This window comes from Kalmanozyma brasiliensis (assembly GCF_000497045.1).
Source record: "Kalmanozyma brasiliensis GHG001 unplaced genomic scaffold PSEUBRA_SCAF5, whole genome shotgun sequence".
Classification (NCBI taxonomy): Eukaryota; Fungi; Basidiomycota; class Ustilaginomycetes; order Ustilaginales; genus Kalmanozyma; species Kalmanozyma brasiliensis.
In genome coordinates, this window is record NW_015961988.1 from 55,815 (window position 1) to 81,143 (window position 25,329).

A 25,329-nucleotide genomic window follows, 5' to 3' on the forward strand; every position below is an offset into this window, starting at 1 on the left:
TGATATCGAGCATTCTTCCTTACCGTCACATTCTCACGCTTGTCACTCCTTTCGTCGCCGTCACCAGCGTCACATTGCTCAACTCGTGTACAGCTGTGCGACAGACTGCATTCAGCCAACTCAGCACCCACTCAGCAGAGTCGCCTTGGACGCATCACCCACACAACCTTCCCTCCACCTTCTCGCCTCTCGTTGGCGAGCGCTATACCTCGCCCACCATGGAGATGATCTCTTTCAACATGGACCACGGCTTTCTCGAAGGCATCGTCCGTGGCTACCGCACATCCCTCCTCACGTCCAACAACTACTCCTCCTTGACACAGTGCGAGACGCTCGACGACTTCAAGATGCAGCTCCAGGCCACCGACTACGGCAACTTTCTTCAGAACGAGCCGAGCCCCATTTCCACATCTACCATCGCCGAGAAGGCGACACGCAAGCTCGTCTCCGAATTTGAGTACCTGCGCACCAACGCCACTCAACCCTTGAGCAAGTTCCTCGACTACATGACGTACGCCTACATGATCGACAATGTGATCCTGCTCATCACGGGCACGCTGCACGAGCGAGACACACACGAGCTGCTCGAGCGCTGCCACCCACTCGGCGTCTTCGAGACCATGCCCGCTTTGTGTGTCGCCTCCACCGTCGAAGAGCTCTACGACTCGGTTCTTGTCGAGACCCCTCTGGCTCCCTACTTCCGCGACTGCATCTCCAAATCCGACCTCGACGACCTCAACATCGAGATCATCCGCAACACGCTCTACAAGGCCTACCTCGAGGATTTCTACGGATTCTGCAAGTCGCTCGGCGGCACCACGGCAGAGACCATGTGCGAGCTCCTCTCGTTCGAAGCCGACCGTCGCACCATCAACATCACCATCAACTCGTTCGGCACCTCGCTCTCCAAAGAGGACCGCGCGCGTCTTTTCCCCAGCATCGGCAAGCTTTTCCCGGCTGGAAACAACGTTCTCGCCAAAGCCGACGAGCTGGACCAAGTCAAGAGCGTTTGCGATAACATCCCTGAATACCGCTCTTTCTTCGACTCGTCAGCAGCATCAGGTGGCGGTCAACCTTCCGGCGGCGGTGGATCGAGCGGCGAGGCAAACGCAGACATGCTCGAGGACAAGATGTTCAAGCTCGAGGTGCAGCTCAACCGCATCCTCACCATCACCCAGTTCCAATTCGGTGTCTTCTACGCTTGGTTGAAGCTCAAGGAGCAGGAGATCAGGAGCATCACCTGGATCGCAGAGTGCATCGCCCAGAATGCCAGGGATAGGATCTCGGATTTCATCCCGCCTTTGTAGTCCGTTGTGCATAGAATTTGGTCATGTCTATTGGAGTCCCGTTTGCAGAGTTCAGTTCGGAAGGTTTGGTCTGTGTCTGCTGACCGACGACGTAGATGCACAAGCTCGAGCGCAGCGCACGACCGATGCTTGCTCCCGAGGGGCGACACACTGAAGTCTCATACCCGCGCACAAGCTCATGAGATCTGAGCAAAACCCATTGCTTGCACTGTCTGAGCTCGCATCAAAGCGGAATATCCACCCCGTCCAAGATGGCCAACCAGTCCTGCGTGTCCAACAGCATCGGCACGTTGGCGAGCACATCGCCACCACCCGCGCCCGCGGCCTTGCCACCGGCCGGAGTGGGCGGGAAGAACGCTTTGTCCCAGTCCCATCCTATCCCTGCGGCTGTTTCTGCCGGCGCGGCACTGGTAGTTGTAGAGCGGACTGACTCCTGCTGCTGCTGCTGGTATGCGGGTGTGGGGGAGAACGAGGGCAGGGGGGCGGGGTTCCCCGCTGCGAAACCTTGAGTATATGCCGACCCAGGGTTGCGCGTCCCGGCACTCGTATAGTCAACAGCGTTGGCCAAATCATGCAAGCTGGGACTGTTCCTCTGTCCATCCAGCTTCTCCCTCCCCAACAGGCCATCTTTCCTTCTTGCCCCACCACCATAACCGCCCCTACCGGCGCTGCTGGGGCTAGCAGCGGGCCCAGTCGCCGGACTCGTCCCCGTACTCCCACTGCTCGGCGAGCTCTTCCCTATACTCGGCGCCATCACGAACGCCGTCAGATCGCGCTGGCTCTCAAACCTCCCCCCCAGTCCACCCATCTCCCCGCTCGTGGCCGGCAAACTCTTCTGCTTCTGTCCGAGCTTGTCTAGCACCCGATCCCGAAGTTCCGCCCGCCCATTGAGCAGTGCGTGGATGAGTTTGGTATTGAACCCCGCCGTTTGATCGCCTCGCTCCGCGAGCTTGCTGAACAGCGACGCGATCTCGACGAGTTTGGACGAGAACCAGTCGAGGTCGACCGAGGATGAGGCGGGTAAGCGCGTCGAGTTTGCGTCTGCGGGTTTGGGAGTGGAGAGCTTGTTGAAGAAGTGCTTGCTCTGCATGCGGGATGGGGCAAAGTCGGACCCGCGATCGGGTTCGTCTTCCTCCTGCCGTGCTCCTGGTTGCAATTCGCCGGTTTTACCTGCAGCTGCGGACGCCGCAGCGCTAGGTTCCTGCCCCAGAATGGGAACACTCAGCACAGTGCAGGCCAAAAACAGATGGCGACTGATCCAACTCGAGCTGAACGGGACATACGGACTGCTCGCCATCATCCAGATGCTCGGCAGCAACTCGATGAGCCGTCGCGCCAGGTTCAACGCGTAGTATCGACTCGTCACGTCCGGCACCCAGGGGAGGAACATGAGGTTGCTCGTCACCAAGCAGCGCAAGGATAGCCAGGAGGAGGTCATGATGAGCGCATCGGCGAATTCGCGATGCAGCTGGTTGATGTGTGCGTCGCTGACGTCGAGGTGCTGGTTGCGCTCGAGGATGTCGGGCAGGTCGGCGAGGATGGACGAGTGGGACCGACCGCCGAGGTGAGGTCGCGGCTGCGTCGGATCGTACATGCCGCAGAGACCGCGGTCGATGTCGAGGATGCGTTGAACGGCTTCTTGATCTCGCGTGCGTTGGGTGGACCAGTCGCCCGGCTTGCGTGTCGTCAACGCCGTCAGTTGGGCAGGCAGCAATCGGATCTTCGATACGAAGCGCGAAAAGTCGAGCGAGACCTCCTCGCTGTCCCGCAGGTAGCCGGGCGTAGGCAGTGGTAGCACTTCAGCCTCCTCGTCGATCATGGGCGTCCGAGCCGCATACAGGCAGCTCCACCTCTCGATGATGACCAGCTGAGCCCCGATTCGCCTCCTCATCTGCACCACCTCGTCGTCGGTCAACTCCGGGTCGTCAATGTGGAACAAATCGGATGCTTTGGCTGCCGATTCGTCGTACAAGTTGATGCGTAGCGCTCGGCGTAGAGACTCGCCGACTAGATGGTACGACGTCTCGGTCATGCCGAGCAGCGCGGAGATGCGAACGGCGAGCGTCTCGAATCCGAACCTGTCGAGCGAGGCGTCTGCGATCGAGTCGATGTAGTGCAGCCAGGGCTGGGGTCCGACTTCGGCGTTGCTGTAGATGGCGCCGCATCGACCGAGTGCGAGAGCGCTGGTGACCCACTGATCGCGCTGCTCCTCCATGCCGCGTGTCAGCTCGAGCTCCTCCTCTCGACGCTGCGGGATCATGAACGACGTCGAGGCGAGACAGAGGAGCAAGCTGGCCACCATGGGACGCGAGATGCCCGGTTCGTACAATTCCGAGTCTGCATCCGCCCAGGCAGGCACCGCTGGAGGTGTGGTACTCGTGAGCCGCATCCACGCTCGCCAGAGCTGCTTTTCTTGCACGGGGATCATGAGGTACACCATATCGCGAAGGAAGTACTCGAGGATGCGTTCGACATCGCGTTTTGGTGGGAAGAGATGCGCGACATCCGCCCAGACCAGTCGATCGTTGGTGGTCAGCAGTACGCCCGGCGGTGATGCTGCGTGGTCGTGGTAGTAGTATGACGAGGATGAGCTGGATGGCGTTTGCTTCTGCGATGGTGCAGCTGGGAGGATGGATGCTTCGAGCTGATCGATGGTCCTGCGCAGCATGGCGATATGCTCCTGGACTGCGGTTGTCTGGTCGTGCTGGAGTGATGGAGATAGCACGGCTGCGGATGTGGACGGCAAGGACTGCCTTGAACTCGATGTCGCTATCGCCTTGGTGGTGGATTTGGCGTTGCTGATCCTGGCCTTCTTAGGTGGTCTATCGTGCTCCGTCGCCATCTCGGACGTAGTCGGTGAGTCGGCGCCATCGTGCTCATCTATGTAGCATTTATCCTGCGTGCCTCTGAGATGGCAGCTCGCGCACGGTTTGACTCGATCGCATTTGGTCTTGCGCTGCTTGCATGGTTGGCAATTGTAGCGATACGCTGCCACCTGCAGCCCTCTTGGTTTGTCCGCCATTGTGGAGCGTTGTGTGCTCAAGGCTATCGATCGACGATGCCTGTGATTGCTGACGAGGCAGCGATGGTCGAAGGGTGAAACGTAGGAATTCCGAGAATGATAGTGATGATGGTGAGCAAGAAGTCGTGATTGCGATTGTGTTACGTTGAAGTTAGCTAAAAATGTCGCCTTCACTCCACCCGCGGAATTGGCGCGGCGCACTGAGCACATTTCCAACGCGAATGCTCCTCGCACCTCGACTCCCACTCCGTCCGCTGTGACCGCTTCCTTGGACGCCAACCCACTTCGTGACTCGAATGTGAGACGCAGTTTGGGCTCGTGCTGAGATTCGCGCAGCTGGCGTTGCCATGTTCGATGCGTCTTTGCTTGTGCGATAGGTCATGTGTTTGCGTTGGGATGGGAATGATAAAGTACAAATGTTATTGGTATGCAAAATGCGAGCAGAATGTCGACGTAAGACGTCGTCCGCGATGATAATGATGATAATGATGATGAGGAGGGCGGCTTCGCACTTCTACTTGCGCTTCTTGACGAACAGGGCGTTGAGCGCAGCATTCGACGGTTTTGGCGGGCTCGCTGGTCTCTTCGGCAGAGCAGCAAGTCCACGAGGGCTTCCGTCGCCCATACCATTGCGATTCGGCAAGCCGTTCGGCGGACGAGCTCTGGGACTCATGCCCGTGGGAGTCACCGGCTTCTTTGCAAGGCCTGTTGGCACTCCCTGCGGACTCTGTCGCGTCGGATCGCGAAGTTGGCCCGCGGGCAGACTATCGGCTGGGTTACGGGGTCGGGAAGGTCGCATCTGCGCATCACTGCCATTTGTAAGGACCTTGACTCGTCCGTTGGCCACGGCGCCACCTCCAGCTGCTTTGAAAGGCTGCGAGACCTGTGCTTGCGACTTGCTGCGATCCCCGCTTTCGTCAGATACTCGAGGTTTCTTGGGTAAGATCTTTGGGTCCTCCACCACGATGGCCTTGCGCTTCTTCTCAGCCGTCTCGCCCTTTCCGACCCGCAGACCGTCAGGGCTCTGCACTGGTTTGCGCAATGGCGCGGCATTCGTGCTAGGAGGCGGAGGCGCGTACGAAGTCGACGTCGAAGTAGCCGACGTCGGCGGCGCCATGGACGGGGGTCTGGCAGGGGGCGGACCGGGTGGTGGCGCGGCTTTCGGATGAGTGGCACCATTGGCTGGAGCAGCATTGGCGATCGAGGGCCGTTTCTGCTCAATGGTTGCGTGGTTCTTGGCCAGAGTGCGGTCGCCTTTCTGCAGCATCGCCACCGTGATCGGCTGCAATGCCCCCTGCTGCTCGGCAGTGGCGACAAGCCTCTCCCAGATCGCATCGCCGCGACGAAGATGCTCGGCGTTGCCAACGACAAACAAGTTGCTCTTGGCACGCGTCACAGCGACGTTCAGACGTCGACGGTCGCCCAAGAAACCGATGCTCGAGGGTTTGGATGCTGAACGGACACAGCTGAGGATGATGATGTCCTTTTCCTGACCTTGGAATCCGTCGACCGTATTGAAGTCGATGCGATCGGTGATGTCGATACCGTAGCGCTGCTGGAAGACGCGCTTGAGCTCAAAGACCTGCGCTTTGTACATGGTCACAACGCCGATTCTGAAGTCGAAGTTCTCCCGCGGGTTGTCGGTCCTTAGCCGCTCGTACAGTGCCAACGCGACGTTCGCCTCTTCCTTGTTGATGATCGAATGCATTCGACCGGGCGACTCCAGCCCCTTCGTCGAGAGAAATTTGAACGGCCGTGTGAGTTCGAACTTGTGCCACGGTTGAAGCGTCAGCTCGGCCATGTTGGGCCCGTCTTGCAATTTCGAGTCGTAGAACGCCTTGGACGGGAACACCGAGATCTCTGGATGCATTCGGTACTGAATGCTGAGCAGGTGCACAGCTTGAGGTGATCGTTCGAACATCCTCACAAACAGCGACTGCGAGTAGCCGAGCTTGTCCGCTTCCTGCGAGATCACGGTGGGAGGCAGCTGATTAGGATCACCGACCATGATGCACTGCTTGCAACCGTAGCGGAGCGGAATGATGCTGCTCAATTCTACCGCCTGCGCAGCCTCATCGATCACCACGGTCTCAAAGTCGAATGCAACGCCACTCAGCATCTCGTGACCTGCGCCAGAAAGCGTCGTGCAGATGACATCGGCATCGCCCAAGATCTCCATCCTGGCGCGTCTCCGGTCCGCTTCTCGCTGTCGATGCTGGCTCTGCTGCTTGTCCTTGGCTTCGTCGAGCTTGGCCATGACTCCAAGCCTCTTGGCGGACAAATTGCGGATCTCGGCCTCGAGGTGGGAGACCGTAGCCTGAATACCAGCGGCTCTAGCTTCGGACAGCTCCATCTGCTTTTGCTCTCGTTGCGTCTTGAGGTTGAGGATCTCTGCATGCAAGGCGCTTGGATCGGCCGAGCTGCCCCCGTTGCGGTTGTTGTCAAAGACACTGCCGCCTTCCAGCCGCTGCTCGATCAGATAGTCGAGCGAGATGTCCTTGACACTGACGTTCATAGTATCTTCTCTGCCAACTCGCACGACTTTGGGGTGGAACATTTTGCCATCGGCTAGACGCATGCCGGCTCTAGCTCGTTTGGCCACCTCATCGATGGCAGCGTTACTCGGGGCGCAGAGCAAGATCTTTTTCGTGGCGCCCACCTTGCCTTGCGTCTTTCCGGCTTGCACGGACGTCGAAGGGCCCTTGCGGTTCGAGACAAAGGCGCCGATCAGCGCACAGATGGTCTTGGTCTTACCAGTACCGGGCGGACCTTGGATGAGCGAAAAGCCTTCCGTGGCGAGAGAGCCCAAGATGGCGCGAGCTTGCGGCTCGTTGACCTGATAGCCTTGCATGGTCTTCTTGACCTCGTCCGCGGCAAGCGTCACTTTGGGAGCGACCCGAGCGCGGATGACGTCGCTGAACAAGTCATAGTGAGGCGCTGCCATCAGAGCTGCAAACTCACGATGCAGAGTCGTCAATGAGAAGAGCTTCTTGAGCTCCCACTTGGATCGGTTGACCAACGCCGTACTGGCTCCTTGACGATCCTCCGACAGGCAGCACCGCAACGTCATTTGGTGGCCTTGCGGATGACGCTTGAAGGCTTCGACCTTGGCAAGTACAATCTTGGGCTGCTTGCCCGAAATGGCGGGCGTCCTTTCCTTGAGGCGGACGATGTCGGTGTCGTTGAAAAACTCCTTGGACGGCAGCGAATCTGGCGGGATGGTGACGTTGACGTCTACGAATGCGTCGACGGTGGATCGACCCGCTACCTCGAGGGGGATGCTGGATGCGTTGGACGATTCCGCTTCCTCTTTGGCCTGTTGGAATTGCGCCCAGCATTCGAGCAAGAGGAGAGGACCGAGGACGGAGCCGTAGTCGTTAGCGTTGCTGAAGTGGGGCTGGATGCGTCGGTACTCAGGAGCCTTGCCAGCCATCGCTGGAGGACGATTGCCCTCGTGAGCGTAGTTCCACACCAGGATGCTTCGATGCAAAGCGGAAAAGTCAGGAGGGCTGCGTAAGATGCGCTTGCGTTCGGCATCGGCGCGTTCACGCCGAGCGCGCTCCAGATGATAGTCCTCCTTGACGACGATCTGTCGCCGCTGCGGCTGGTTGATCTTGGGCACGCGAGGCCGGTCCACCTTACCACGAAGCGCAGCCAGTCCTTTCGCCTCGCTTTCCTCGTCGCTCGAGTCGGACGAAGATGAGGATGAGCCCGTAGAATCGCTGTCAGTCGCTCCTGCTTTCCTCGCTGCTGCTGCCTTTCCTGCCTCGGTGGTCGGACCGGGCATCTTGTTGATGAGCGCACCTGTGACCGAGCTGACGGCCGCAGGTGCTTTGACGGTGACGTCGTCCTCATGGTTGCGACCCCATCGAGCATCGCCATTGCGTACATTGGCATTCTGCGGTTTCCAAGAGCGATTCGCTCCACCGAGCTCTTGTCGTAGTTGAGCCAACTTGCCTGTGCTCGCCTTTGGAAGCCTCGAGGCAGCTGATGAAGAGCCGGCAGATGGGTAGGCGCCTCGTGCCGAGGCGCCGCGATACGCATTGATCGGGGCGGAAGGCACAGACGCGGGCTGTGCTTTCGGGCGCGTAAAGTCGAGCGTGATGGGTTTCTTGGCCGTTGTCGGAGAGGAATCGTCCTTGTCGACGTCGATGATCTGGCTGGGATCCACTTTGCCAAAGCTGAGCTTGGACTGCTTGAGCTTGTTGCGGCGTCGTTGCTCTTGGCTGTTGCTGATCATACCAAAGTTGCCGACACCCGCCCACCAGTGCGAGTTGTCGCTCTCCTCTTTCGGTCGCGTGGAAGTCGCTGCAGACGCAGACGACGTCTTGGTACTGCCAGAGGAAAATCCATCTGCGCGTTTGGTCGATGCGGCTGGCAGACCAGGAGTGGATGTGCTGGCGGTCGACTGGGTCGTCTTCACGTCCGAGGCTGCGCTGGCCGCGTCGTCATCCTCGTCACTGATCTCGATGACGCCTGCGTTTGGATCGAGGCGCACCTTCAGATCAGCAAGCTCGTCGAGGGACAAGAGCGTGTGTCGAACGGCGGCATCCTTGATGCCCATCTGCTCGTTGATGAAGTTGAGCATCTTGGTCTTCGACTTGGCAGGGAGGTCATACTCGACACCGAATTGATCGAGCGCCTTGAGGATGAAGGATTGCGTTTCGCGCAGGATCTCCTCGTCGTTCATGCGCAGCCAGCTTGTAGCCGATTCGATGGGCAGGGCGAGCGCATGCACCATCATCTCTTCTTCGGCTGGCTGCAGATCCTCGGCGTCTGCGTCGCCGCTGGACTTGCCTCTCCACCGAGCTGGCGCTTCGGCGGCCCTCCGCACGACGTGACGAAAGACGGCAAGGGCATCGACCATCTCGGTGGCAAAGATGGTGACATCTCGGAACCACGCCACCATCTCCTCTCGAGGTAAGAGTGTCGACCAAGCAGGCGTTCGTTTGAAGATGGACGAGACACTTTCGCACATGAGACGCCAGATGGTCGGAGCCTTGAGCGCCACAGCTTGCAGGGTGGAGCGGTCTTCGATGAGAGTCCACGACGTTCCGGGACGCAAGAGACCATCGGTGCTACCGGCAAGCACATTGACGATGTCGGCGAAACTTCGCACCATCCACTTGGCCAGCTCGTTGGCCTCGATGAGGCGGCCGGTGACGTTGACAAACTGCTGGAGGTAGTCTGCGAGAGCTCGGAAGGACGAGGTATGGTTGATCTGGAACAGGATGCGGAAGCAGTCGGCTCGACTCTCGACAGTGCTGAATGCTTGACGCAGCAGATTTTGGGCAGGTCGGTAGATGTCGGGATCGGGGCAGAGATTGAGGAGCAGTAGGCTGTAGGCGTCTGCGGTGCACAGCTGCTGTACTTCGTCTTCACGAGCGAGCTCGCCGTAGTCAGCGAGTTGCTCTGCAAAGTCGGATCGACGCATCGCTCTAAAGGCACTTTGCACGCTGGCAACCGACTGTCGAACCCGCGTGAGGTACGCATCGTAGGCGGGCGTGGTGCCTTTAGAAGGCGGCTTGAGAACATGCGTCTGCAGCGATGGCTGGGTGCACACGGCGATGCGAGCGAGAGCGCCAAGGAGGATGCTGATGCCTTCGGTCGAAGTGGCGACGGATGTGACGCTGTAGACCTCCTTCCACAGCATGGCGCAGATCTCGACAGTAGGGTAGTCTTGACGTGCGATCTCTTGGTAGAAGACGTCGGGCGACACGAGCTGCTTGTTGTCGCGCTGAGCGCGTGATCGCTCTTTCGATTTGCTGTTGTTGTTATGAGAAAGAGACGAAAGCTTGGTCAAGGCACGCATGAGCGTCTTGGCGTCTCGCTCGAAAGCTTGAGCAATAAGGTCGCGCGCGGCTCGACGTGTGGCCTCGTCTGACTTGCTGTCTTTGGCCAAAGCGATCTGTGAAATGGGTGCGGCGTAGAGGTCGACCACCTGTCTGCTATTTGCCTCGTCGGAATGATTGAGGACAAGATCGATCGCCTCGGTGAAGGCGACAGCTCGGCACTCGTTGGGAACGTGGCCTTGCTGCATGCGCTCGAAGAGGAAATTAGCAAGGCGCTTGATGGCCTCGCTGAACAGCTTGCCGCCGTGCGACTGAAGCGTGTCGAGATGCGGACGCATCCAGCCAAAGAAGAGGCCCCGTTCGCGTGGATTCGAGACGGACTGAGGCGATTCAAAGAGCGGCTTGGTGAAGTAGGGATTGTCAAGGATGCCAGAGAGAATGACGGTGGGATACTCGTCGTCCTTGTCCGAGCTGGACGCTGTGGTGGATATGCTGCTGTTCCATATGGCTGGCCCTCGCAGTTTCAGGAGGGTTGCGTACGCCCTGAGGACATCCCCGAAACGATCGTGTCTATCATGCACGTGGCTGAGGATGGCTGCAGTGAGGTCGGCGGCCAGGCAAGGCGCTGCGTTAAGGAGAATAGAGAGAAGGGACCAGTCGGCTTCGGCGCCCTGATCCGAGTATCTCTTTTGCACGCGTCTGAGGGCCTGAGCAAAGATGCTGAGCGAGGCCGTCTCGGGAGTGAGCGGCTTAAGAAAGAGCATCGGTCTGGCAGCGAAGGAGCGGATCAAGGCATCTTGGTCGATGCAGAGCGTGAGCAGGCCAGCGGGCAGCTCCGAGAGGTTGCTGAGCTGTTCGCTCTTCCAGACAGCTTTGAGCGTGGCTTCGAGTCTCGCAGCGTTGGGCGAGGCGACCAGAGTGAGGATGGCGTAGATCTCTACGCGGCTCAGCTTGGCTAAGGAAGCATGCTCGGCGGTTCCTTTGACTTTTTGTACGGCATCGAGGGCGAGCTGCTCTTCGACCGAGTCGAGATAAGCAAAGAATGCGTCGAGCTTGTCCGCGGGGAAGGAAGAGAGGTAGGTGGAACGAAGGTGATCTTTTGCCCTGAGGAAGCCCTTGTAGCAGTCTAAACAGTTTGAATAGACAGCTGAGGTGACGCGTGCCTTCCATCGGTCGATGTTGTCTTTGTTGCGAAAGCTGAACACACGGAGCATGCAGCTCTCGAGCTCAAAGTCGCATGGTCGCGCAGCGGAGCAGAAGATGTGCGACTGCTTTGCTTTGCCCGCGTCGAGGAAATCGCAAGCAGCCTGGAGGAGGTCCGAGAAGACGTTAACGTCGGCCTGGCTGATGCGGGTGCGATCGAGGAGGCGCTGGAGGTTGGCCGGTAGCGCTGGCGGCTGCGGCCGAGCGGCCTGCCCGCTGAGAGGGGTGGACGGAGGAGTCATCTGAGTGATGAGAGCGACATGGTGGTCAACGGGATCGGGAAGGTGCGATGATGCTTGTATAAGAGAAGAGGGCTAGCTGGAAGATGCTGATATCGTCGGCATTGGAAGCTTGCGAATGAAGAGACGAGGCTGCGAATGATAAGCTGGAACAACGCTTTGTGAGCGAGTGCGATGCGATGCCTCGACGAGAAGCGGGAGAACGAGTGGATGCGGAATGGAATGCGGGATGCTGGCGCTGGGTCTAGAATGCTTTGTGCTGTCCGAGATGATGGTGAAAGGGTCAGATTGCTGCCAGTGCTCAGTCGGTCGATGAGCGATGCTGCTGAGTCGATAAGTGTGCGGATAGAGTATGTGCGTGTGACTGCTGAAGAGTGTGATGGACGGGTGCTTCCGATGATGGACACCTTAGCAAAGTGTGCTTCTTCCGCAGCAGCTGAGCCAGAATTTTTAGAGCTGGCCAGGCCTCTCCGTATGTGACAAAATGAGAAAGTTGGGCGTGCGTGTGACTTAAGAGAGGAGGAGCGAATTGCAACTGCAGGCCAGTCAAAAAGTCTTACACACGCCTTGGCCAATTTACGCGTCAGTCGGTCCCAACTCCACTTTTCCAGACAAAGCTCACCGAAGCACGCGACGAGGGCGTCAGCCACGAAATTCTGAAGTTGTTACATCTTCGCGTTTCAAGCTGCTCCGATCCCCGATTGAGATGGAGGATCTGTTTGATTGTGCGGGCCTTGAATCGACAAGTGGCTCTCTCTGTCGGCGACAACGATCAGCCTCTGATGGCCAACGCGAGCCTGGGTGTATCGGCTTATCTTCTCGAGCCAGAAGATTCTCCGTATGGATCGAGCTCGACCGCTCCGTTGCTCCATCTGCCAGCCTCGACAGCGATCGAGGAAGGTCGTTGAGGCGATACGAGCCCGTCTGCTGACCGATCCACCGACAGCTACCTTGACACGATCCCACGGGGGATGCAGATTGGGACGCCACACTCGAGCTTGAGCGTGTGCCACAAGTCTGGGATCGTGCGGTCCTCCTTCGACTGAGGCCGTGGGGAAGAATCTGCATCCGGACACTCTGCGAACTCGGACAGGAGCTCGCTTTCTCTCCCAACCCTGCACAGTTTGATAGTGTATCGCCGACGCCGGTGTCTCCGCCTAGGGGAGGCTCTGCCTTTCCAAGACGCCGGCTCAGAGTCCGACAGGCAAAATAAGAGTAAGCTAGACAGGTGACGACGTACTGTATGCTTGGGCCATTCTCGGTGCCTCGTCGCGCCCTACTAAGCCCTCTTTCGACGTCTGTTCTCTGCTGATATCTCGCTTGCCTTGCCGAGAAGCGGAAAAGAAAGAAGAGGCTCAGAACCAGGCGGGAAGAAACAGATGAAATTTCCGACCAGGCAGTGACTTTGTGAGGCGTCGATTCCACATTCCGCTGCCAATTCACGTCGACCCTTCCGGTCTCTTGTTTGGATGCGGCTGCTTGTTCCGTCGGACTATTGATACCAGCATTCGGTCTGAGCTGAGAGGCATGTGAACCAACAGCGACCACCGCCATACGAGAATCGAGCGAGCGAGCATCGCTTTCACTTTGATAGCCTCCTGATAACGAGATTTCGCAACAGATGGATTCTTTATTATATTGAAAATGCATCACAAAAAAGCAACACCAAAAAATTAACGAGAAAAATAAAAGAAGCAACGTGAAACCTGCAAAGGATCGACATCGGAAGTCCAAGGTCAATTCGCCAGTGGTACTCGCACCCTCGATGATGATTTGGTCCAAAGCGAATCAGTCGATCGGCATGCCGACACGGTCAAGCCCATCAGCGACTTCCGTTGAGATGATGCGATCGCAAAGCTCTGTGTGCTAGACCTGGCCACATCTCTGCCGGAAGGTTCCGTCCGATGGCAGAGCAGCCGCCACCGGCTACTTGTTCCGTAGGCAAAGCTGTCACATGGGCCTCTGCTTGCGAAAAGCCGAGGCGAGTCAGGGACCAACAGGCGTGCCGTGCAAATAGCCGCACAGAGGGAAAAGTGCGAAAATCAGGGCCCACTTTGGCCAGGTGGAGCGAAAATAGCCGCGCCCATTCTTTTTTTTCGGTTGCCATCATGACGATCTTGCAGGGGAGACAGAGATGCAGCGGCTCGAAAATGTCTCAAATTAATTTGATTTCTTACGGCTCTGCAAGAGAGAAACAAATTGGTACGGCCAAAGAATTCGGGTTTGACGGCGTGCATGTGCAGTGCAATCCCTGTCTTTCTCTTGACAGCGGATATCGGCACCGTCATCCTTATCCCTCACCCGCACCGACGAGCACGAGCACGCGCACAAGGCGAAAGCGGCGGCGAAGGAGGGCAATATGGCTATGAAACATATCGAGGCCGCGCTTTGTTTGTTCGCTGTTTCGAACTCATCTGTATTGGTGGGGACAGCCGCTCTCGGCCCTCGTTCAGAGCTGATACCACGGCGTCCTCGCCGCAAGGGCTCTCACACCGGTTCTGTCGCTTGCAACCGTGAGTGAAAATAAGGCTTGAGCTTGTGCGATACAGTTTGACCCGCGCGGGGTGTCCACCTTTGGGCGGTACAGTCCACAGGAAGCGGGCGTTGCGAGGTCTCGGATATGCCTATTGTCGCCTTGCTCAGCTGCTCGCAGTCACATTGAGTGGGCGTGGGAGGTGAAATGAGCGAGGGTGTGACTGTGCCGAAGGCTTCCACTCGCCCCTGCTTTCGGCTATCTGTCAAGAGTGTGACGACAAACAAAAGTCTTTGCTCGTGGCTCAGCTTGGTGCCCCCTCCTCCTTCCCTCGCACAGCTTCATCGGCATACTTATTCACCCTTGGTCTCGCTCCCCTTCCTTGCACGCCCCGCGTACCTTCATTTCACGCTTGCTTCCCTCGTCACTGCTTCATCTCTTTGCCTTCCCTTCCACTACCATTAGCATCATCCTAAGCAACAGCATCAGCATCACCGTAATCCTCAGCACCAGCACCATCACTCGCATCAAGCAGACTATACCATTCGCATCCCGGTCCCGCAGTAGAATCAGCCCTCCAACTCAACTCAATCATGGCGCGACCACTCGCCTCCAGTAGCCGCAGCTCGTCGGCTTCCTCGCTAGCTGCAATCGAGACCCCCGACTTTCTCTCGCGTCACACCTCTCAGATCTCCTCCTCAGCCACCTCGATCCTTGATGAGCCCATCAGCTACACCGTAGATCTCGCTCCTAAGCTCTCGTCCGCACTCTCCACCTGTCTTTCGTCCACGCTCGACGAGATGATTCGCACAGAAGGCGGTGGAAGCTGGCCACCAAGACCAACCTATCGCGACTCGTGGCCTCACTGCCTTCACATCTACGACCGCGTCGCCAGGCAAGCGCCGCCACGCTTCGTCACTCCACAGCTCCGACCCAACTACACAGACTCTGAGCTCCGGCAACGCATCGACGAGAATCGACTCTGGCTCGAGCAGTCCTTGTCGTCTGCCGACGTGCAACAAGTCATGGCCACTCTCCCCGAGCTCGATGTCAATGCTCGACTCGGCTTCCTCGCCTGCACAGCATACCTCATCCACCTCTATCGATGGGGCACACTACCTGTTGTCGCCATGGCGCAAGATGAGAAGAGCATCGCCTTCCCCGACTCGATCCAGACTCCCTTCCGCTGGCTCAATGACTTTTACGGCATCGAGTCGAGCGGCGGCTGTCTCTACTCCATGACCCTGGTCAACGTCGTTTCTCACGGCGGTGACGACCTCGAACTGGTCTACTCCAACATGCGCCACATGCCCTACCCGTCTGTTGTGGATGCAGAACGATACAACGCCTTTGTCTTTTATCAGATGGAGCGCCTCTCACTCGATCTGTACCATTCTATCGCGCAGTGCCAGACATTGATGGCGCAGGGTCAAGAGCAACAAGCCGCCGATGCGCTCAAGCAGGGTCACGTCGCCCTCCGAGCCGCCTTCCGTCACTTTTTCGACACGCTCAAGGAGGAAAAGATCCGAAAGAGCGTCTGGATGTCGCACGCCCAAGGTTTCCACGGTTGGGGCGTCGACGACTTTGACGGTGTTTCCGGCGATCACTCGCTGCTCATCAGGACGTTGGACGCCTTCCTCGACATTCCTCTGCGCACAGAGCCTGGCTGCCCCTTTGCTACAGCTCAGGTGCCTGTCAAGTCGTGGGATGCGCTTTGCCCTGTAAGCGGCGCGAGTGCTTCTACCCTTGCCGCTCCCGTCCTAGTCCCGACCGCGGCCCCTGGTCTTGTTGGTCGATTCTACAACTGGATGTGGCCAACCTCTCCAAAAGCAGAGACCAAGCTGGCCACCGTGCCCTGCGTTGGAAAGAAGCAGATGAAGGAGATCCGATTCAGCGAAGTGCCCTACTCGAACGAATATCTCCCTCGTGGTCAGGTCAAGTGGATCCGAGCCGTACGCGAGGCTCGCTTGCGCACACTAGCATCTACTACACCGAACTCGCCCGTGGCGCTCGAGATGAACGAGATGCTCAAGACGTTCAAGCTCTGGAGGATGGGCCACACGCGCAAGGCGGTCTACTACGAAGACCTCGAGCTTCCCGAGAGGAAACCCATGACGGCGTCGGGTGGTGTGGGGGGTGGTGTGGCTCAGGAGGACGAAGGGCTGGCGCAGATGATGGAGAAGCTCGAGGCGAGGTTGAGGGCGCGCATCGCCGCCACCAAGTGAGCTGTCTCGTGGTTTTCACTTGGACACTTTGGAACGCATCTTTGTCTTGCTACCGGCCTTTTAATGCATCGCATCATCTTTCACATCTTGAGTTTCGCCTTGAATTATCCCGGCCGAGCCCTTCTTCGCAGACGGAAGCAACGACGATGCGAGAACCTTGTCGCCACCTTGTTGAAGCACGAGCTGAAGAGCACGTTGATGACCCGCAGCACCGTACGCAAAGGTTCCCGGCGGTCACGTTGATGCTACCAATGCGAACACGGACATAGCTCGGGCCTTTTGTTCACCTCGTGTACCTGAGTTTGCCGATGCGAGCCGACAAAGCTGCGGTAGTGGATGCGATGAGGCAGGTACACGAAGGGATCAGTCGAAAATTCGCCGGCGAGTGAGGATGGACGACGATGGCTGCACGTGCAGCAACGTTGCGGCCTGAGTGGCAAGGGTGTTTGCGGCAGATGGAATCTTCGAAACGCTGCCGCCGGGTCGCGCTCTGTTTTTTTTTTGACACTCCGATCATGCCGAAAGCTGCCTGCCTCGCCACTTGGACCGTTCATACCTTCATACACTCACTGGACCATATGGTCGTAGAAATCTGATCAGCCTGTTCTGGTCCACGTTCGCCCTAAACTACCGACAATGCACCGAAGCTCAAAGATTCCCAACCAAGGTTGACCGATGGAAATCACATCCTCGAACGCCAAAGCCTGCTTGGTACCACCACCCTCGCCGTATACCTATACGCATAGACGAAAGGTAGCGCGGAACGAACACAAATGATCTTGGAGCAGCTCCATTCGGCATGCACCTGGCAAAACGTGCACTCTCTTGCCTGGGCGCGAGCGCTCGAGTTGATACAGCCTGCATACACGTGCCAAACTCGACAGGCGAGAGCGGCAGCTTTGAATTTTTGCCCCTCTCGCTTAGAGCGTCCAAACTGGCTCGCTTAGGCGCCATTTGCGGCACAATTGCCGTCGGTCCCTGCAGCCGCTGCCACCACCCGAGGGTCAAGGCGGGGCAAGTTGCAGGGTCGGTGCAGGACCGTCCGAGCGCCATGCCGGTAAGATGCCCACGCGAGGGCAAGACACGCTAGTCCACGCTCAGGACGCTTTTCGGAGCTGTCATTCACTGGCCCTGCATCCTCGTCGAGTACCTTCGACGATGGAAGTGAAAGTATAAAGACGTCGGGTCTGCCATCCCTTGTGACCACCTACTCGCCATCACACCCTCACTCTTCCACCGCAATCAACACTCTACTCGAGCTCTCCGCGCCAACATGGAGGTGCACACGCTCGCCGCCACCGGTCGCTCGGACACATCTGACGACGTGATCCAGTCGAAGTCCTCGCCACCTTCCACCCCTGGCGCTCACGATGCTGCTCACCAGCTCACCGCTACAACCTCCGCCGGCGAGATCAAGAAGCCGCGCTCCAACAACTCGATCCTGCTCATCCTCGCTGCCGGCTGTGCCCTCCTTTCCGATGGCTACCAGAATTCTTTGATGACCATGACCAACGTCGTCTTTCGCACCCGCTACGGCACCAAAGTCTACGACGCAGCGACCCAGACCCGCATCTCCAACGCCTCTCTCGTCGGTGCTATCATCGGTCAGATTGCCGTTGGACTCATCTGCGATCGTGTTGGACGCAAAGCCGGCGTGACCCTCACAACGACCCTGCTTGTGCTCGGCGCGATCTTCGCCACGGCCGCCTACCCCGTCGACAACAAGCCAGCCAACATGTTCTGGTGGCTCACCGTTGCGCGCGGCTGCGTCGGTGTTGGTGTCGGTGGTGAGTACCCCGCATCTTCCACATCCGCCTCCGAAGCCGCTAATGAGCGACTCGGCGCCAAGCACCGCAGCCAAGTCTTCATCCTCGTCACCAACCTCGTCCTGGGTCTCGGCACCCTCGTCTCGCTCGGCTTCTTCATGGTCGTCCTCCGTATCACCGGCTACCACGACACCAAGGACGCGGCTGGCTTCCGCGACCTCGGCATCATCTGGCGCACCGTCTTCGGCTTCGGCGCCCTCTTCCCCCTCATCATCTTCTATTTCCGCATGATGGTGCTCAACTCGTCGCTGTACCGCAAGACGGCGATGCGTAAGAAGGTGCCCTACAAGCTGGCATTGAGGCGGTACTGGAAGAGACTTTTGGGTACAGCGGGTGTTTGGTTCATCTACGACTTTGTCGTCTTCCCTCTCGGCGTGTTTAGCGGTACCATCATCAGCACCGTCCTGCACAACCCGAGTCTGATCCGGGTCGCGGAGTGGCAGTTCTTCCTCTCCTTTCTCGGCCTGCCAGGCACGTTCATTGGCGTTTGGGCCCTTCCTTATTTGGGTAGCAGGAAGTGCTTCATGATCGGTCTCGGCGGTTTCCTCGTCCTCGGCCTTATCATTGGCTGCGCATACGAGCAGGTCAGCTCCAACGTCGCCGCCATCGTCATCCTCTTCGGTCTGCTTGCTTCATCAGGAAATTTCGGCCCAGGCAATATGTGTGGCCTTACAAGCTCAGGTGAGCCCGGCAACATGTGTGGTGCACATCTAGAAGTTCACCCGTACTGACCCGACATTTCTTTCTCTTTGCGCAATAGAGGTCTACCCGTCCGCCCTGCGCGGCACGTTCTACGGCATCTCCGCAGCTGTCGGCAAGACGGGCGCTGCAATCGGCACGCAAGCCTTTACGCCAATCCAAACGCACCTCGGCAAGAAGTGGGTCTTCATCATCTCGGCCCTCTTGGGACTGACTGGTATCGCATTGGTCTACTTCTGCATCCCAGAGACGACCAAGTTCGATCTCGCCGAAGAGGACAGGGCGTGGTTGCAGCACCTCGTGGACAACGGATGGGAGGGCGAGATCGGCGATGGAAGCGAAGGCGTGACGGGCGCCAAGGAGGCGCTTGGTAGGGTCAAGAACAGCGATGCGGACGATATTTCGACCGACGACGAGGAGAGCGCGCTCAGTGAGAAGGCTTCTCGTTAGGATCATCACAGAATGTTTCCCGTTCAAAAGAGCTGCAGATTCAGCGGCTAACGATCATGGTCATGTTTGAAACCGCAATGATACGCACCGAATGAGAGTGTGAGGTTGATAGACCACAAGTTCTTCTTGAGTGTTCCTCCGTGGCGTAGGAAAGCAGCGCCGCAAAAGACACGGCGCCATGCAACTTCGGGCCGTATCTCGGCCTGACCGCTGAGAGACAACGGTGGATGAGGTAGGCGCAGTCCAGGTGGCGAGTCCTGTTCATCACATACCTCGAGGCGCAACCCAACTTCGGAGTCGCCCGCGTTTTCCCAGACGGCAAGCGTCCTCAATCAGGCTGCAAGAGTAGCGCAAAGGCTCTCGCATCGAATGTGAAGTTACGCACTTGGACTCGACGTTTGTCGATCAGAAAACCATCACCATGTTGATTCAAGCTGCTGGAGCGCTCCTCATCTTGGAGCTACTGGCGATTCGATTCGTTCAAGCAGCTCTCATTGGGTCAAACAACGACGATGACACGCACAAAACAGACAGCTGGTCTCCGTCCCTCGGGCATCAGCAACCCTGGCCACCCCAGAAACCATCTTCCTCATCCTCGAGCGAGGTTCTAGACGGATGGCGTCCCATAGACTTGCATGTGTCGAACGATCCACACCTTCATCAGCCGCTGAACTGGGCGCTCGACTCTACCACGCAGCCCACCGGGCTTCAAGACGTGGACTTTGACATCCTGCATGCACTTTCTGCGGATCTTTCGCGTCCGTCTTCAAGCCATCTGCCCGTCGAGCCCGGTCAGACAGCACCTTCTGATCCGACATCCGCCTCCCCCCACTCGTTTACCAGCATCGCCCAACCCGAAGCGAAACGCCCTCGGGTGCCTCCACCTCCCGACCTCGCAGCCGCCATAGCGTCGCAAAGGGTCAAGTCCGCCGCCATCCGGAAGCGCATGCGCTGGCCCGAACCGCGCTCCTTCTCGCACCTCGTCTCCTACCCACCGTTCCGCAGCGTTGCGCGGCAGCTCTCCTCCGACACCTCACCGGAGATCGCTTCCCGCATCGTCGCCGCGTTTGCTGGCAAGCTCCAATGGGTGCCCCTGTCGCGCGACACGTCGTTACAGACAATCTTTCGCGATCGAACTCCGTACAAGCTGTACAGCCGCCGTCTACCCATCCGAATGGAAAGACAAGGTACGAGCTGGAGCGTGCACATGACCCAGCACAACGTACCTCTCCGACGAGAGGGTCTGACGCAGGGCACGCCGCTCCACGGCAAGCCGTACTATGGATTTTGGGGATTGCCCGAGGATGTGAGCAGCGGCTCTGTGCCCGCGGTGTTTTACGGATCGGGGATTCTGGAGAAGGATTCTGGAGAAGAAGGATAATGCAGTCGTAGACGGGCATTTCGCCCTGCTGATTGAGGAGCTGGAGGAAGAGGCCAAGGCGTGAGCATGGAGTCAATGTCGGCTGAGCTCTTGAACGAGTTATCGTTACTGATGTACGTCCTCGCTCGTCTGGCATCGGTCACCCACACGATTATCGCGTGCTTTGGCTCCGAGGTAATGAGAGCGGTCCCGCAAGAGGACACAGCAGCGCACAACGTCGAGCCACATCTTTGCCTTGTTGGTGGGGGACACCGGTCACGCGATGAGGATAACGCGGTCCAGGCCCATTTGAGCGGTTCATCCCCACCACGAGCTACGACTCATCTTTGGTGACTTTGCGTGCAAGGCATAAAAAGCGCCTATCAAGCCCACGAAAGGATCTGAGTAGGTTAAGTTACGAAGGCAAACTTGACTTCCTTCTACCTCACGCAGTCGGCCTCCGATCGCATTCTCAACCCTATCACCATGCTGAGGACCGCCATCTCGCTGCCAGTCTTTGGGCTGCTGCTGTTCCGACTCGTGAAAGCGCTACCTATGGACCGATACGACGAAGCTGGCGCGCATTCATCACACCGACCAGCCGCCTGGGCGCTCGACTTTTCGACGCCACCTGCCGACATGGAACCGGCCGACTTTGAGATCCTCCGTGCGCTCTCCGCTGATTTCTCGTCACCCGATCCCACTGCTTCACACGACGAGAGCCAAGGTAGCAACAATCTGCCTCGTCCTGGCTCGACGGCTTCCCTTGTGGACACGGACAACGCCATCGCGCGTCACAAAGCCACCACATCCATCGTCCGCGGCCGCATCGGCCATCCAGAGCCATACACCCTCACCTTGCTCCCCTACTACGCGCCCTTCCGAGACCACCACCGGAGCCTCACGCACGACGACTCGCCGCAAATCCCATCGCGCATCGTCAACGCTTTTGGCGGCAAACTCCGATGGTTCCCCGCCACTACCTCGCGCGAAACCCTCGTGCCGCACAACTGGCACAACCGGTCGCCGTACAACCTCTACAGCCGCCGTCTACCCATCGCGATCCACAAGGACGGAGAGAGGCTCTCGGTGCATATGACGCAACACAACGTTCCGCCCCGAACCGCCGGCTTGACCCAAGGAACTGAGTTTTGGCGCAAGCCGTACTATGGGTTCTGGGGGTTGCCGGAGAAGCCGGAGGGTGACCTTCTGCCCATCGTCTTTTACGGACTGGGCACGCTGGAGACGCAGGATAACGAGGCGGTGGATCGACATTTGGCACCGCTGATCCAAGAGCTGGAGGGGAAGGCCAAGGTGTGAGTGTAGAGTGAATGTCGTCATATGTGCTTGTCGACTAAGCCACTGCCGTGCTTTCATCGACCTCTCAACGCTTCTTATCTCAAAAGTCTCCGGCTGAGTGTCTGCCCTTCTGTCTCGAGTGTCTCTAGCATGATAAATCGCTCGTCTGACATCGATCGTTCACATGACTTTCGTGTGCATTGGCTCCAAGGTGATGAAAGCGGTCCGCCCAAGAATACAGTTCCAGTCAACGGGCCACGCCGTTGCCTCTTTGGTCAGGAAAAACGATCGCGCAATGAGGTCGTCGCAATGCAAGCGGCAATCGCGCCGTTCAAGCCACCACAAGGCGCAACTCGTCTTCGAGACCCATTAAGTATCTGCTGGCAGCATCGGTGCACCTCGAAGCGTTAGAAGCACATGTCATCCAACGAGCACTTGAAACCGATCTTTGCCAATTGCGTGAATGTCACCATGTTGACGCGTATTGCTGCAGTGCTCCTCGTCCTTTGGTTGCTGACTTTTCGACGTGTGCAAACCGCTCCCATGGAGCGACACGATGATTCTGCTCTGCAAGCAATACACAGCGGCTTTCGGCTCCCTGAACCTGGGCAGCACTGGCCGACCCCGCCCTCCCCGTCCTCGACCGATTCCGATCGCTTCTTTCCTGGTCCTTGGCATTCTACGCCCAGCAGTACTCCTTTGAACAGCTTTCATGAACCGCTATCATGGGCTCTCGATGTCGATACCCCGTCCGCCGAGCTGGAGGATGTAGACTTTGACATCCTCCGTGCTCTCTCTGCGGATTTCGCGCAGTACAGTTCTTCTTCGAATCAGCCCAGCGTCGAGCCGTCAGCCGGACTGACAGGTGCGATGCCAACCTCAGAGACCAGCGGCGCGCAGCGCCCTCAGGTCACCATCCCTGCGTCTCGACCGGCGCGAACGAAGCTGCGACCGTCTCCCCAAAAGGCGGCGGCCATCGAGCGGCATAGAGTCCGAAACGCCGCCATCCGCACGCGCATCGGCTGGCCGGAACCATCCGTCTTCTCCCGTCTCGATCACTACGCGCCCTTCCGCTCACCCAAAAAGCAGCTCACGTTCGCCGATTCGCCCCTCATCCCTGCCCGCATCATCGACGCGTTCGGTGGCAAGCTCCGATGGGTGTCCCTCTCGCGTGACATGCTGACCAAGGTCACCTTCCACGATCGATCGCCATACAAGATGTACAGCCGCCGCCTCCCTCTCGCCTTCCAGCAGCACGACGTCCGATGGAGCGTCCACATGACGCAGCACAACGTGCCGATCCGACAAGAAGGGCTGACGCGGGGGACGTCGCTGCACGGCAAGCCGTATTATGCCTTCTGGGGCGTGCCAGAGGATGTGGAGAGCGAATTCTTGCCCGTGGTGCACTACGGGGCGGGGGTGCTGGAGAAGGAGGATAACGAGGCGGTGGATCGACGGTTGAGATCGCTGATCGAGGAGCTGGAGGGGAGGGCGGCGTGAAGGTCGAATGTATGCCATCAAGTGTGCGAGTGACTGGTATGCTTTTCACCCGGTATCGGTCTTGATGCTTTCGGATCGCAAAAGCACCAGTCAGACAGCAATTTGACTGTCTCTCGAATGTCTTCGGCACGATTCTCACTCGTTGATGTATACCGCACGAGCACCTGTTGGAAGCAGAGACTGTCGACATGTACAAGAGAAGCAGGTGCATCATCACCTCGCCACACCTCTCTTCATGTGTTCCAACAGCGATCCAAGATGCGCATCTACCTCGTCCACATGCATGCCGTCAAACCACCCGGCGCCGTAAAACGTCACGGGTACCTTATCTTTCACTTCGTGCTGAGCCACCCCCCAAAACGCATAATACGGCTTGCCCTCCAGCACGCTCCCTACGAGCACGCCGCCCTTTCTTATGGGCATGTTGTGCTGCGTCATGTGCACGTGCGTCAATCCCTCTGCGCCTGTATTGGGCAGAGGGAGCACTCTGCTCGGATTCATGTAAGGTGAGCGTTTGTGGTATGCCCTTGGATCGAAACCTGTCGGCATCTCGCGCTTGTCCACCCAGCGCAGCTTGCCAGCAAACAACCCATTGACGATGCGATCCCGAACGGAGTTGTCGCTGACGTAGGCAAGTTCGCCCCTGCCCACCAGATGGCGTAGCGGAGGCACCTCGTCGAGACGCGCCAGGGTGGGCGGTTCGGGCCAGCCAGAGGCGAGACGGGCGCTGGCGAAGCGAGAACGCCGTTTCGTCTCGCGGTCCATGAGCGTCTTACCTCGACCGCGTTTCTTGCTGCTGCCGGCGGTGAGGTCCGCCGAAAGGGATTGGAGGATCTCGTGGTCCGTCGCATCGAGCGGGCGGTCCGAGGGCGAGAATGATGGGGACCAGGAGGGCGAAGACGTGCCAGGTGAGTTGGGCGCCACCAATTGGGATGGACCAGAGACCAGGTCGTGAGTCGGAGGCTCGAATGGATCGTGGCCTCCTCCATTGCGGTTCATTGGCCAGGCAACGGCCAAGTTGCGCATCACCAAGAGAACAATAAGCAGTCCCGGGATGATTCTAGCGAGCGTCATGGCGTGAGGGAGTCGTGAGAGTTGGAACTGGATCTGCAAGCAAGCAAGAGTGGCGGCCCTTGCAGTTTGTACTTCTTCAGTGTCAGTCACTCGAAAAAGTTCGCTTGACACCGAAGGTCGAGACGCTGGGCAGGTGGGGCGTTGTCACCACCGTGTGAACGCTCTGAAGGCGAGTTCATAGCCACAGACAGCATCCTGTCGATCCGCACTGAGGTTGCATCAACCACATCAAGATTGCCTCCCTCTGTCGGTGGCGCAAATGGGCCGGACCGGCCAAATCCTAGCTCTTCATTTCGGCGCCGGACACGGACGAAAGCACGACATCAAGTTGGCAAGCACCAAAGGTTGCTTGGATCGACACTGTCGTCGTTTGGAGGAGAACAGAAGAGATGTGGTGCTGCCTCGATTGACGACTCGATCCTTGGCGACGCAGACAGCTTGGATCGGGCGATCTCCGCTGGCTTTGATCCTCAGTGGCGGCGCATCTCAGTTATCGGTGGTATGGAGGCGGCGCTTGTTCGGGTTCCACCCGCACCACGACAAGGCGCCGCTCAAGATTGAGAAGCATCGGGTTACGGCCATGAATCGGATCAATTGGCTGGCTTTGAGATCCACCGCAGCCGGCAACGAGGCATCGGACATGGCGGCGGTTGCGGCTTGCCTGCCGGTACATGCTGGATAAGTTACCGCAAGGGTCTGCCGGAGAGAGGGTGACGTTGCCCAAACGTGGCCGCGACACCGAAACATGGGTGTCCTTGCATCTTTGGATGCATCAGTGCTCTACGGGAGCGCTCAACACACGGGATGCAAATGACAAGCCATCGAGGGAGGATGTGCGGAGAGCGAGGCGAGGGTATGCC

The 25,329-nt window shown here is 58.3% G+C and overlaps 9 protein-coding genes across 9 annotated transcripts; 6 read left to right on the top strand and 3 right to left on the bottom strand.

The window, feature by feature from the left end:
* Positions 1-218: 218 nt before the first annotated feature.
* On the top strand, positions 219-1,307 carry PSEUBRA_005084 (ATPase, V0 complex, c/d subunit; the record flags this gene model as incomplete). The annotated part of the gene is made up of 1 exon (XM_016438545.1): positions 219-1,307. The coding sequence occupies one exon, from the start codon at positions 219-221 to the stop codon at positions 1,305-1,307; it is 1,089 nt and encodes a 362-aa protein (XP_016290400.1).
* A 223-nt stretch (positions 1,308-1,530) lies between these two features.
* Positions 1,531-4,149, bottom strand: PSEUBRA_005085 (uncharacterized protein; the record flags this gene model as incomplete). The annotated part of the gene is made up of 1 exon (XM_059465480.1): positions 1,531-4,149. The coding sequence occupies one exon, from the start codon at positions 4,147-4,149 to the stop codon at positions 1,531-1,533; it is 2,619 nt and encodes an 872-aa protein (XP_059320407.1).
* Positions 4,150-4,843: 694 nt separating this feature from the next.
* Positions 4,844-11,566, bottom strand: PSEUBRA_005086 (Helicase Sen1, N-terminal; the record flags this gene model as incomplete). The annotated part of the gene is made up of 1 exon (XM_016438551.1): positions 4,844-11,566. The coding sequence occupies one exon, from the start codon at positions 11,564-11,566 to the stop codon at positions 4,844-4,846; it is 6,723 nt and encodes a 2,240-aa protein (XP_016290402.1).
* A 3,063-nt stretch (positions 11,567-14,629) lies between these two features.
* On the top strand, positions 14,630-16,261 carry PSEUBRA_005087 (uncharacterized protein; the record flags this gene model as incomplete). The annotated part of the gene is made up of 1 exon (XM_016438534.1): positions 14,630-16,261. The coding sequence occupies one exon, from the start codon at positions 14,630-14,632 to the stop codon at positions 16,259-16,261; it is 1,632 nt and encodes a 543-aa protein (XP_016290403.1).
* A 1,273-nt stretch (positions 16,262-17,534) lies between these two features.
* Positions 17,535-19,236, top strand: PSEUBRA_005088 (General substrate transporter; the record flags this gene model as incomplete). Its single annotated transcript, XM_016438539.1, has 2 exons — positions 17,535-18,768; positions 18,848-19,236. 2 exons carry the CDS (start codon positions 17,535-17,537, stop codon positions 19,234-19,236), a joined length of 1,623 nt encoding a protein of 540 aa, XP_016290404.1.
* Positions 19,237-19,657: 421 nt separating this feature from the next.
* Positions 19,658-20,617, top strand: PSEUBRA_005089 (uncharacterized protein; the record flags this gene model as incomplete). The annotated part of the gene is made up of 1 exon (XM_059465493.1): positions 19,658-20,617. One exon carries the CDS (start codon positions 19,658-19,660, stop codon positions 20,615-20,617), a length of 960 nt encoding a protein of 319 aa, XP_059321605.1.
* Positions 20,618-21,082: 465 nt separating this feature from the next.
* On the top strand, positions 21,083-21,916 carry PSEUBRA_005090 (uncharacterized protein; the record flags this gene model as incomplete). Its single annotated transcript, XM_059465496.1, has 1 exon — positions 21,083-21,916. One exon carries the CDS (start codon positions 21,083-21,085, stop codon positions 21,914-21,916), a length of 834 nt encoding a protein of 277 aa, XP_059321606.1.
* A 396-nt stretch (positions 21,917-22,312) lies between these two features.
* On the top strand, positions 22,313-23,395 carry PSEUBRA_005091 (uncharacterized protein; the record flags this gene model as incomplete). The annotated part of the gene is made up of 1 exon (XM_059465500.1): positions 22,313-23,395. The coding sequence occupies one exon, from the start codon at positions 22,313-22,315 to the stop codon at positions 23,393-23,395; it is 1,083 nt and encodes a 360-aa protein (XP_059321607.1).
* Positions 23,396-23,608: 213 nt separating this feature from the next.
* Positions 23,609-24,469, bottom strand: PSEUBRA_005092 (uncharacterized protein; the record flags this gene model as incomplete). Its single annotated transcript, XM_059465502.1, has 1 exon — positions 23,609-24,469. The coding sequence occupies one exon, from the start codon at positions 24,467-24,469 to the stop codon at positions 23,609-23,611; it is 861 nt and encodes a 286-aa protein (XP_059321608.1).
* Positions 24,470-25,329: the final 860 nt, after the last annotated feature.